Genomic DNA, 12,889 nt, shown 5'->3' with positions numbered 1-12,889 from the left:
GGTGGATGGGCTTTAAGCCTTTGTATAGGCAGTCTAGCTATCAGGGGCCTCTTTTTTATTTCTTTGATGATTTGGGTCCTGCACTTGCAAGTGTCTCATGTCTTCTTTTTTTTTTTTTGCTCCTAAGGGTCTCAAGTCTGGACTTATATGTAACTTTTAACCTAATCAGCATAAATTAAAAAAAAAGGATAATTAACCCACAAATTTAATTAAATTCAATTACAAAATAAGCTCAGGAAAACCAAAACAAAATCCTAAACGACTTTATTATTTAATAACTATTTTAATTGTGCTTTTTTTTAATTAAGGTAATTTTTTTCTTTTCCTTTATTTTAAAAAAAAATTGAAAATAAAATCTTTTTTACATTGAAATGTCTTATAAGAATCTTTTCTTTAGGTCAAGAATTAAAAAAAAATAATTATCAAAATTTAGTTATTTATATATATTTCTATGAATATAAAAAAAAACCCATTATTAAATTATTTTTTACTATTGCATATATTGATAAATTTCTTAAACCATTCTTTTTCAGTTTGCTTATCATTCAGACAATAATTGAGCATTTCACAAGAGATATTCGTGTTAAGCTTTATTAAAAGCATATTTTCTTGTTTCATTGGATTATTCTTCATTATCATTAAAAAAAAGCACGTCAGTATACATCATGAAAATTCCACTAAAAACATTAATCTCAACTGGATTAAATAAATAAATCAATCTTTGATAACGAAAGAAGAAAGAATAAAAATCAACAACACGTCTCCCTATCGCCAGATGTGGACCTACGATTTCTCCTTTAGCGGGAATCTAACGCCATTACCACCAATGTTATTTCTTTTTAGAAATATTTATTTTCCCATTTTCTTAATCAATTTATATATATAATTTTAAAAATGTTTCAATATCACTCGTTAGTGCTCGTATAAAGAGAACAGGTCGTGTGAACATCTGGTGCAGAAAAGCCTTATTTTTTCTGCTGTTTGAAAGTTACCATTTTATTCTTGATTTTCAGAAACTTATTTAAATTTATATCTTTTTTTTTTAATTTAAAATTTAATTTTTAAATATAAAATGAATAAATTTATTTAATAATTAAACAAATTTTAATTTTTTAATATTTATTATACTATTTTATTTTTTTAATACAATTACTAATGATATATTATAATAAATATGCGTAATGCGGAACAATTCCAAATGAATTAAAGCGAAAAATAACACAATTAAAAGTTGCCTCTGCTTGGCGCATGCCCTCAATTGCATCTACACGGAAAAGAAAATGACTCACCATCCACACTCCCAGTCCCCACGTATCCTTCTCTCTCTAATCAACTCAATTAATTACCCTAATTACCATTAAGCAAAACATAAATAATCATTAAATTAAGCAAAACCGCTACAATCCACCCCATTTTTCTGGTCTCCACGCCACTGGTAAAAAAAAAAAAATAATAATAAAAAATTGAAAGAAGTGAAAATGGAAATGTCCTCTTCTTTGCTGAGCCTATAAATATTGAAAGAAGACACACTTGTCCCGAATAAAGCAGAGCTCTATCAGTTGCCTTTTAGCTCGACTGTTGGGCCGAGTTCTTTTAAAAAACTTGTATCTGCTACTGCTACTACTGTATAAGCAGGGAGGGAGAGGGAGAGTGATGGATGGTTATACCGTGCATCTGGCCATGGCAGCGCTGGTGGGGGCTTCACTGGTGGCGGTATCTGCGTATTATATGCACCGCAAAACCCTAACACAGTTGCTAGAGTTTGCCAAGACGGTTGAGAGAGAAAGAGAGAGGGAGAGGGATTATAACACCGATGGAGACTCGCCGCAGCATTTGAAGAAGCGCCGTAGCCATGGACGGAGGAAGGGGAACGGCTATTACCGCCGCTGCTCTGCATCGCTGCCGGACGTCACGGTCATTTCTGGTGGCGGTGGAGGAGTCGATGGAGTGGAGAAGCGGAATGGTCCGCTTCATGTGGACGGGATTCCCCCTGGGTTACCCAGGCTGCACACGTTACCTGAAGGTATAAACATGTCGGACTTCTTGCCGGAGTGATAAAACTCCGCTTGAATTGAGGGCTATCATATTTTTATAGATTGATAACTTTATAGTCAAATTTATGGAGAAATGATTTTAGGAATATTTTATGACTCGCTCAGGGGCCATGTTGAATATTTATTCCTGATTGTTAGTTTGTATAAATATGGTTGTTGCTGATAGAACTTCTTCATATAAATGTATATTTGTCTGCTTTGATGCCTGTGAGAATTGGGAATCAGAGTTCTAGGCTGAAACTAGTTTTACTTGGTATTTGGATTTCTGCAGTGAGACCTACCAATTTGTAGGTCCTGGCTTCTCCAGGTTATTGGAATTTTGCTAGCATACTTGCTTGGTTAAATGATGTTGGGACCTCAATGATCATATTATGGAGAAGTAGATACATCTGGTATTTAGTAAACTCATTGTCACTTGTAGCAGTCATGTAAAAGAGTTAAACATTGCAAATACCACCAACCTTCAAATTCTTCCTTCTCCATTCTGTTGCGGGAAAAAAGATAATTTTTAAGTGGAGGATGAAATATTAGACTTCACACAGTCTTGAGCCAAGCCATTCTTATATTATGAAGTTCTTAGGGTGGAACTAGCTATTTTTTGCTCCATCCAACGAGCAAATTGAAGATGCTTCTGATTCATTTTTGGCTTTCTTTATTGACCAAATTACAGAGTGATCCACCAAGACATGGACTTGATTGCAGTTGTTCCTCTTCATGTCTGTCAATAAATTCTTAATACCTCCTGTACTTGTCACCTTGGTAAAGGGCATTAACTCTAGCTTAATGGCTCTGACAATGAATGAGTTGGGATAATGCTTATTCTTCCTTTTTCTTTCTTTCTTTTTATTGTAAATTTGGAGATTGCTTTACTGTTTTGCTATTAAATATAGTATCATTTTGTTCAGGTAAAGCTGCAGGACATGTCAAGAGAGCTGGAAATCTTATCAGACCAACTTCCCCAAAATCTCCCGTTCCTAGTGCTAGTGCCTTTGAGAGCGTAGAAGGATCAGATGAAGAAGATAATATGACTGACACTTCTAAGCTAGACACTACTTATCTCAATACGAATGGAAATGCTGTTTCTGTGAGTTTATTATGTGCTTATGGGATGTTTGTTCCTTACTTTGTACCATGAGCATATGTTTCTCTCTTCATTTCAGTGAGAAAATTGCTCTCTCTATCTCTCTCTCTCTCTCTCTCTCTCTCACTCACACACACACACACACATGCATAGACACATATGGTGCTCATTTTGGCGGGATTTGTTTGTTACGTTTTATTGCTGTGTTGCACATTTTCAAGGATCTATAGGATAACTTATGAACCCCCCATGTCCAGGGCCCCGAGTGTAAAGGCCTATTTGAGAATTTGTCAAAACAAGTTAATGCCAATGGAGAGCAAATTCCAATGCCTGCTTCAAGCATGATTCGATCTCATAGTGTATCTGGTGACTTGCATGGTGTACAGCCTGACCCTATTGCAGCTGATATTCTTAGAAAAGAGCCAGAACAAGAAACTTTTGCACGGCTTAAAATTTCCCCTACTGGTATTTAATGCCTCTTGTCTCTACTTTATTTTATATATTGCCGCTTGCACATGGTTTCTTCATAAATCTGAAGTAGCATACATTTGAAGATTTGTCACAGCTTGCTTCATGTATTTTTGAATTGTGGTTATTGCACATTTATTACATGATAATATCATGTAGTGCAAGTATGCAAAACAACAAGTGCAGTCAAGATACAAAGAAAGGTCAATGTGACAAAGCTACCATTTATATGGAGTTTATAGGGAAGAACTATGAAGCATGGAAACTCCAATCACTGGTGTTTCCCCTTTTCGGAAACATTTCCGAGATGGAAATGACAGGACATGCCCATGACATGTTTCGGGGCTGTGTCCAGAAAAATCAAAAGATGAAAATGCATTTCTGCGTTGGAAACACGTTTTTTACGGTTGGAGATGGCTTCTGGCTTATGATTGACGTTTATTAATTTTCCCCATAAAACCTATTGATAAACTGCCCAAAGCCACCGTTAATTCCATCTGCTTTGGTGCCGAGCTTGCTAGATCGATCAGCTGCTTCGCTATTGTCGGAGAGTGGTCTGAGTCTTGTTGGTGATGTTCATAGTGAGTAGGGTATGCTCCTTAGTTTGTTTCCTTTTTAATTTATTTTCTTTTCTTATTCTTCTTATTTTCAAAACTTAATGAAATATAATAGATTATAATAAAAGAACAACTTCTAGAACAATTGTTCTATCTACTTGTACTATACTCATTTTAAATTTCTTTCTCAATAATTAAGCGAACTAAATTAAACAATACTATTAATATTAAGAATAAAAATAAATGAAAATGCTAACAATGGTAAGTTAAACGCAAGTAAATTATCAATATAATAGCTTTATTAGTTGTAAATTAATTCCATGTATTTATTTTATTTATGTATTATTTTATTTAATATTTATAAATATACCTCTGTAATTTTTATATTTACACGTTTCTCCCATGTTTTTGTTTCGTATATTTTTGAAAATGTTGTTTCCTCGTGTCCGTGTTTCTGTTTTTGTGCTATGTTATTTTGTTAAAAAGAATAATTTGGAGTGCTTGTGCAAACACACACATATTTATAGGTCCTCAAATATATTAATGTTTCAGGCTGTCCTATGTTCATAATATTATCTATGCTTCTATTAGTTTATTTATGGCAACTATACTTATTTGAATGGTCATACTTGTAAGTTTGCAAGTGAATAAGGTTCTATTAGGATTTCAATGTTCATTTAAGATCAATATTTGGTCCTTTTTTTCTTGTAGGGGTTTGATGCATGTCTGTATGATCGAAGCTTAGGATTTGTTCTTTTTCTTTCCTTCTCATGCCCCTTTTGTTTCTTAATGTGTAATTACAAGCAGAGGTACCATCCCCTGATGAAGTGGAGTCCTATATAGTTCTTCAAGAATGCCTTGAAATGCGAAAAAGATATGTATTTAAGGAAGCAATTGCTCCATGGGAGAAAGAAGTTATTTCTGACCCCAGTACACCGAAGCCTAATCCAGAGCCATTCTTCTATGCTCCGGAGGGAAAGTCTGATGTGAGCCTATTTATTTGATTCTGTTACTTTGTGGAATTATTACCATGGATTTTTTTTTTTACTTATTTTTCTTTTTTGTTCATGTATGCATTCTGCCAGCATTACTTTGAGATGAAAGATGGAGTCATTCATGTGTTTGCAAATAAAGATTGTAAGCCAAGAAATTTGATTTCTGTTCCTCTTTCTTGTTTATTATGATTCATGGATTGTTTTATTGTTGTGATGTCAATATGATTCTACCCTTCTTTTTTTTTAATTATTTATTGTCTTTTTGCAGCTAAGGAAGAACTCTTTCCAGTTGCTGATGCAACAACCTTCTTCACTGATTTGCATCACATACTTCGAGTTATTGCAGCTGGGAATATCAGAACTTTATGCCATCATCGGCTGAATCTTCTAGAACAAGTATATATCCTTATATTATTTAGCTGCAACTTATTGAAGCACAAGCTTGTTTGTTCTTATGGATAAACAACTAAACTCTGACATTGTTTTTACTTTTCAGAAATTCAACCTTCATTTGATGCTTAATGCGGATAGGGAGTTTCTTGCCCAGAAAAGTGCTCCGCATCGTGACTTCTATAATGTTAGAAAAGTGGATACACATGTTCATCACTCAGCATGCATGAACCAGAAACATCTTTTAAGGTTTATTAAGTCAAAATTGAGGAAAGAGCCCGATGAGGTAAAATATTATATTCTCTGATTATGTGTTTAGAGTTTTTATGCCTAGCCAAAACTTCTTGTCGATTTAACTAAAATTCTAAAATTATACAATATGCATGAGTAGTTGAATAACCAATAGATTGTAATTTTTGTTTGGTTAAACATGCATGTCATGTTTGGTGACTTGAATTTTGTGTGCCACTCTAAGGTTGTTATATTTCGGGATGGAACTTACTTGACTTTGAAGGAAGTGTTTGAGAGCTTGGATTTGACTGGGTTAGTGTTTTGACCATTTTATTATTATTTTTTTAATTGCTTTCACTGTTTTCATTTTATATTGCTTCACAAGTAGGATTTAATTATATGCATATTTGTCCATGCAGGTATGACCTTAATGTTGACCTTTTGGATGTTCATGCTGACAAGAGCACATTTCATCGCTTTGATAAGTTCAACCTTAAGTATAATCCATGTGGTCAGAGTAGGCTCAGGGAGATTTTCCTTAAACAAGACAATCTTATCCAAGGTATATCTCAATTATTTTCTTAATTTGGTGCCATTGGGTTAGATGCTGAAGTCAACATTTAGAATTAGTGATTCATTCTAAGTTTTATTTTTATTTATTTATTTTGTGGGGTGGGCCGTGGAGTTGGTGTTCAAATTCCCATTACTAAAATCTCGTAAGTGTTGAGAGTGTATTTTTTTTTTCTTTGCATGCATTCTTGTTTATCCTTAGGGTTAGATGGTCTTTTGTGTCACGACATTTCATTTTATCTTCCCTACAACAGTACAACTGATGTATAAGCTTTTCTTCTTCTTTGATAGTCACACATTCTGCTTTTGTGGTTGTCAATGGATGAGCAGGTCGTTTCCTTGCTGAGCTGACAAAACAAGTGTTTTCTGATCTTTCCGCAAGCAAATATCAGGTGCTCCCTTGTCCCATTCATAGATGAATTTTTTTGCATAGATATGTAATCTATTTTGGTTTATCTGATATTGTATTGAATTTGCTGGATGACATTTGCAAGCTTTTTAGATGTAGAATCTTGAGAGTTTTATTTTTTTTTAACCCCCACTTTTGTATATTGTATGCGTTTTTCATTTTTTGGATTTTCCATTTCCATTTTTTTTTTTCTTTTTTTGGGGGGGGGGGGGTGTTGTGTGGTTAACATACTCTATATGATTCTTAGATTTTTTTTGGGTTCAAAGTTCAAGAGATATTCTGAACATTTGTTTGTAAATTTAAGAGCTTGCTTTTGTTAATTCATTTATTACATTCTAAACTTTATTTGGTCACCTAGAGACAGGCAAATATGAAATTCTGGAATTTACATGTGCTACAGTTCTGCATCCTTTCTTGGGATATCATTTCTTGATTATTATTTGCTAGCCTTGATGCATTATACTGAGAATTAGTGTGAAAATTGAAATGTGTCAATATGTTGTTCAACGCTTGTTGTTTATGAATTTGTTGACTGTTGTAATCTTAACTGCATAACACAAGTGTAAGAGAAAGAGACTTTTAGAAGCTTTTTTGGGTGTTGATAAGAAACCAAATATTTTCTTGGCAAATGGGACTGAGTTCTTTCCTTCTTTTGTGTGTGTATATGACTAGACCTGGCTATTATCCTATAACATTTGAAGCTAATGCTATTTTTTTAATATTCAATAACGGAAAAATCTACAAAGTAATAAGGATATATGTTTGTACCTTTTTACATGTGGAAGTATTTCAGAGCCATTTTTTATGCCTGATAAATGATTTTGTTGCTGTAGATGGCTGAATATCGAATATCAATATACGGCCGCAAGCAAAGTGAATGGGACCAATTAGCTAGCTGGATAGTGAACAATGAATTGTACAGTGAGAATGTTGTTTGGTTAATTCAGGTAGTGACAACAGTCTGTTTAACTCCTACAGAGGTTGCTGTGTAACTATTTTTGTTGAATACTTACTGTTATTTGCATAAATGGGCACACTTATTTGATTTTAATCAACATAAGTACTTTCAGCTGTTTTATATTCTTGTTGTGTAATACCTTGGTCTCTTTTCAGCTTCCAAGACTGTACAATGTGTACAAGGAAATGGGGATTGTGACATCATTTCAGAACATTCTTGACAATATCTTTATTCCACTCTTTGAGGTTACTGTGGATCCAGATTCACATCCACAGTTGCATGTTTTCTTAAAACAGGTTTGTCATTTACCTGTTATTTTCCATATCACCTCCCAAAGGTATAAGACATGGTTTTTCAGTTATATATAGGTATGTGGTACATACCATACTATGTTATGACTGACCAATAGCATCTTAGGACTTATAGTTGTCTGTGAAGGTAGTTAAAATATTTAAATTAATTAATAATTTAAATGAACTTGATTAGTATTTTCCTGCCTCGTGCATCCAGATACTCTTAGTGCTACTTCTTTCCATTTTATCTGTCCATATGCTATGTGGATCCTTTACCATACTACATGCCACGAAAAAGAAAGTCTAATATCTATTTGTTGAAACTTGTACCAAGCCATTTTCCCCATCAGTCTGAGTAATTCTACTCAAGAAGCATTGCTGATTGAGATCCCCAAAAAAATGTGAACTCTACCACACAATGTTAGTTGATGAGTTTACAATCTGGCAGGATTGTCAATGAATTGACCTGATAGGGAAAAGAAATTTTGAGCTAGGAATTCTCAGCAGATCTAGTACATATTATTGAACTGTAAAGTAATTTTTCTTAGGGGTATTTAAACTTCTTCCCTTTATTCCCTTCGAATGTGTCACCTCCCTGCCCCTGCCCCCCTCCCCCCACAACCGCCCCCCCCCCCTTCAAAAAAAAAAAAAAAAGAAAAGTGAAATTGATGTTGGATTCCAATCCAAGTGACAATTTTTTTTCTTCTGGTTGGATGATGAGTTGGCTTTGTTTACATTCTCAGGTTGTTGGATTGGATTTGGTTGATGATGAAAGCAAGCCTGAAAGACGCCCTACAAAGCACATGCCTACACCAGCTCAATGGACCAATGTGTTCAATCCTGCATTTTCATATTATGCATATTACTGTTATGCTAACTTGTACACTTTAAACAAGGTGTGTAGTGTACCTAATAAGGTGTTATTTGTGGATGCTTATCAAAGACCATTTACTATTATCCTTTTCTGAATATTTTGTCAACCACTTTTCCATTATTTTCCTTTTTCCCCTCATGAGCTTATGAATTTGATGCAAACATTTGATGGCTGGTTCTTTTGTTTTTTTCTTTGGCCTCCAATGCCCATGAATGGGATAATATTTCTTTCAATAAAATCATTGCTAGATGCACTGGTCTATATTGATGTATCATTCACTCACCTGATACAATTCTATTTTTTAGCTTCGTGAATCAAAGGGCATGACGACTATCAAATTCCGGCCACATTCTGGAGAGGTATTAATAGAAGCTTAATTGTACTTGATGTAACTGTTAAGGTTTTCTGGGTGCCTCACATACATATATGATTATCAGGCTGGTGACATTGACCACCTTGCTGCTACATTTCTGACGGCTCATAACATTGCACATGGGATTAATTTGAGAAAGTCTCCTGTGCTTCAATATTTATACTATCTAGCTCAGGTCTTATTATTTTTTTTTATTATTATCTTATTATTATTATTATTATTTTTTTTTTTTTTTGGGGGGGGGGGGGGGTGGTTAGGAGGGGTTATACTGAGGTTTCTGACTTGGCTATTTTTCATATCTGATTGGCAATCGCCGATGACTTTTATCAGATTGGCCTGGCGTTGTCTCCTCTAAGCAACAATTCCTTATTTTTAGACTACCATCGGAATCCATTTCCTATGTTCTTCCTACGAGGTCTCAATGTTTCCCTGTCAACAGATGATCCACTCCAAATCCACCTGACAAAGGAACCTTTGGTGGAAGAATACAGCATAGCTGCTTCTGTGAGTTCTCTTTTCACTCAAAGATGAAGATTTTTAGTTTTTAAAGTCACAAGGTTTAATGTCTTTAATATCATTCTCAATTAGGTGTGGAAGTTGAGTTCATGTGATCTGTGTGAGATAGCCCGGAATTCGGTATATCAATCAGGTTTCTCACATGCTCTGAAGGTGCGTACTTTGTCCTGGCTTGGTAGAAATGCTGAAATTTGGAAAGTGGGGGACATGGGTTTGACCCCACATTGTTTGGCAATAATAATAAAGTTGGGGTGTGTAGCAATGAATTGATTATTCCTTTTCGCCCAGTATTGCCAATCCAAATAGACATGGTGATGAAAATGCATTAGAAAAATACTTCTTGTTTTTACCCAAAGAAAAAAAAAAGACTAATTTCTGGAGTGGGGAAAAGGGAAACTCACTGATTATTATTTCTCTTGAGAACAGTGAATTGTATAGTGAAACTACTACACTTGCAGTCCTCTACTTTATTGAGGCGGTTTGGATAATAGATGCTTTATGACTTGGTTTACATAGGCTTTTGAATTTTGTGTTTCAGTCACACTGGATTGGGAAAGAGTACTACAAGAGGGGGCCAGAAGGAAACGATATTCGCAAGACAAATGTGCCTCACATCCGAGTGGAATTTCGTGAAACGGTATAGACATGTTTGAACATTTTTGCCATTTGGCTTGTTTGGTGTTTTTCTTTTAGGAAAATTCTTACCTAGTCTGTCTACCATGAACCCAAGACACGAACGTGTAGGATTCATCTATTTAATATCCTTTCTTTTATTGTGTAATGACCTTCACATTATGTGCTATTCCATTTTAGTGCTTACTATGTGAGATAATTCATAACTGCGCTTCTGTAGAAATAGTCATTCTACATCCTCTCTCTCTCTGTCTCTTCACTTCCCTTCCCCCCCCACCCCCCAAAAAAAAACCCCTTCTCTCTCTCTCTCTCTCTCTCTCTCTCTCTCTCTCTCTTCTTTTCCTCCTGTATGTCCAACTTCAAGTTTGTTTCTTCTCAATGCAATGGAATGCATGCCTCTTGCAGATATGGAGAGAGGAGATGCAACAGGTCTATCTTGGCAAGGCCATTATCCCTGAAGAAGTGGACAAGTAAATAGCAAGGAATTGCTCATAGTCCATTCATAATGTGATTATGTATAACTATAAAGGTGCTCGGGTGCTCTAATATCTCATCTTTTATTACTTGATCAACTTTCTGTGAAATTGGGCTTGATAAACTGGGCGTCTCATTTAATGCAGGAAGCGAAGAATTTTGCTTGCTCAGTTAGAATTTTGAGAAGGGCAGCATGCATCTGTTCATGCTAACTGAGAACTGGATCAACAAGCTAAAGATAAATTGAACTTTGTTCGAGAACCAAGACCATATACCTGATAAAATTGGTGTGACTTTGATGACATCTGGATTACAGCAACAAGATGGCAACATTGTGCCCGCTGAAATAACTGAATGTGGTCTGCCATGTTAGACGTAGCTTAAGGTAAAATGATATTATACATCATAGAATGAATTTTGTTGCGTTAGAATATAATAGACAATAAAATGGGCAAAGGGCAAGAATGATCTCTTGCTTCCTTGTCTTTCAGATGAATGCTTCATCAAATTTTGAATGTATTTCTGATCACAGTTTAAGAAAGTTTTGTATTGTGAGCAAAGAAATTTCATTGTTTCTTCTTTTTGTTTGCAATTTTGTTTCTGGGTTGAAAATTTTTGACACCGAGCTTATGATGTATATCGTGAAAGCTTCGTATCGTAATCGCTTCATTCTGGATTTTATGATTTCTTTTTAACTCATTCTCGTACAAGTTCAAGATTATGTTAGATATGCTTTTTGCATATTAGGAGTTTAACAGTAATTAAATTAAATATTTATATTTTTGTAAAATTAATTAAAATATATAATAAATATATAAATTTAAATGTAAATATTAAATTTAATAATAATTAAGTTTATTCTTTCTTCTTTAAATATTTTATTTATGAGAAATTATTAGGTGTATTTAATATACGGGTATATTTACTAGCATTGTTGTCGGTGTGCATGTTCGCTCGCATTGACGTGAGACTTGCCTATTCGTAAAGTCTAACAAAACGAAGTATTTTATAATTTACCAATCTGTGTGTTCTACAAAATGAAATTTATTTATTTATTTTTTCAAATGTAAAGATAAATTCATTCGATAGGAGTTGAGAATACAGGCCCAAGGATTGGTACAAAACACAACAGACGTAAAGGGGCATTAGGAGGCTCAATTACCTCAAATTTGAAAAAAAAAACAAAAGCCCATAGGCCCACTACAAGAGCTAGGCGGGATGATGCAAAAGAGGTAGCATCCAAAATAAAATTTTCAGCTATGGTTTTATCAAGACGTGGAATCTTGTCGTGAGCACTGGGTGTGTCTCTGTCTTTGATAAAACCATAAAATTCTCGGTCATCTTCTTCTATGTTAGAGGTAAGAGAACAAGACTAACAGGGGGAGGAGATTGGCTTCACGACTCTTGACGTCCACTGTAGAATTAAACGTTAACACCAAACCCACAAGCCCATCTTTCCATTGTAACCTCAACCGCTAATATCCTGCAACCTAGAATTGAACCAGCAACCCTCAAAGGGTGGCGCATGGCAGAATTCAGAGTGTTTCACTTTCTTATAGTCTTGACGGTCGGCCAGCAAGATCAAATATGAATGGTCAAATTTTAAATTGTTATATAATTATTATAATTAATAAAAATTTATAAATTACAATTTAATTAAACAGTAATCAATACTTATTTTTATAAACTATATGTTTTATTAATTTAATAATAAGCAAAAATTTAATAAAAAAGTTCCATATTACACTTACGTCACAATCAATCTATAATCTAAAATATCAAGTGGAAAACTTAGAATAAAAATATTAGAATAGGACATAAAAAGTTTGAAGGCTCCAAAAATGTGAGAAACGATTCATCATTGCTAAGGCATAAACAATCTTATTAGCTTGTCGTTCAAAGTTAAAACCCGTTAGAAGCATGAGATAAAAAAATTATAATCCAAAACTAAATTTTAGGGTTTTAAAGTTAAAGAGTTAAAGTGTGATGAAACTAAATTTAGGTTTTAAGAAT

At 34.4% G+C, this 12,889-nt stretch overlaps 1 protein-coding gene across 2 annotated transcripts; it reads left to right on the top strand.

The window, feature by feature from the left end:
• The first annotated feature begins 1,500 nt into the window (after positions 1 to 1,500).
• LOC110672561 (AMP deaminase) lies at positions 1,501 to 11,455 on the top strand. Of its 2 annotated transcripts, XM_021835357.2 has the most exons (20): positions 1,504 to 2,023; positions 2,960 to 3,138; positions 3,393 to 3,600; positions 4,968 to 5,146; positions 5,246 to 5,297; positions 5,424 to 5,551; positions 5,652 to 5,831; positions 6,021 to 6,088; positions 6,196 to 6,338; positions 6,677 to 6,738; positions 7,589 to 7,702; positions 7,869 to 8,009; positions 8,750 to 8,902; positions 9,186 to 9,239; positions 9,318 to 9,428; positions 9,584 to 9,757; positions 9,842 to 9,922; positions 10,308 to 10,406; positions 10,808 to 10,931; positions 11,023 to 11,455. In XM_021835357.2, the coding sequence occupies exons 1-19, from the start codon at positions 1,654 to 1,656 to the stop codon at positions 10,874 to 10,876; spliced, it is 2,565 nt and encodes an 854-aa protein (XP_021691049.2). In that variant the 5' UTR covers positions 1,504 to 1,653; the 3' UTR covers positions 10,877 to 10,931; positions 11,023 to 11,455. The 2 variants fall into 2 exon arrangements, with proteins under 2 accessions (XP_021691050.2, XP_021691049.2); XM_021835358.2 differs by lacking the exon at positions 9,318 to 9,428 and having other exon boundaries at positions 1,501 to 2,023.
• Positions 11,456 to 12,889: the final 1,434 nt, after the last annotated feature.

This window comes from Hevea brasiliensis, chromosome 3 (assembly GCF_030052815.1).
Source record: "Hevea brasiliensis isolate MT/VB/25A 57/8 chromosome 3, ASM3005281v1, whole genome shotgun sequence".
NCBI classification, from domain to species: domain Eukaryota; kingdom Viridiplantae; phylum Streptophyta; class Magnoliopsida; order Malpighiales; family Euphorbiaceae; genus Hevea; species Hevea brasiliensis.
Note: the sequence above shows the minus strand (reverse complement) of the source record. Positions and strands in the feature narration are given on the sequence as shown.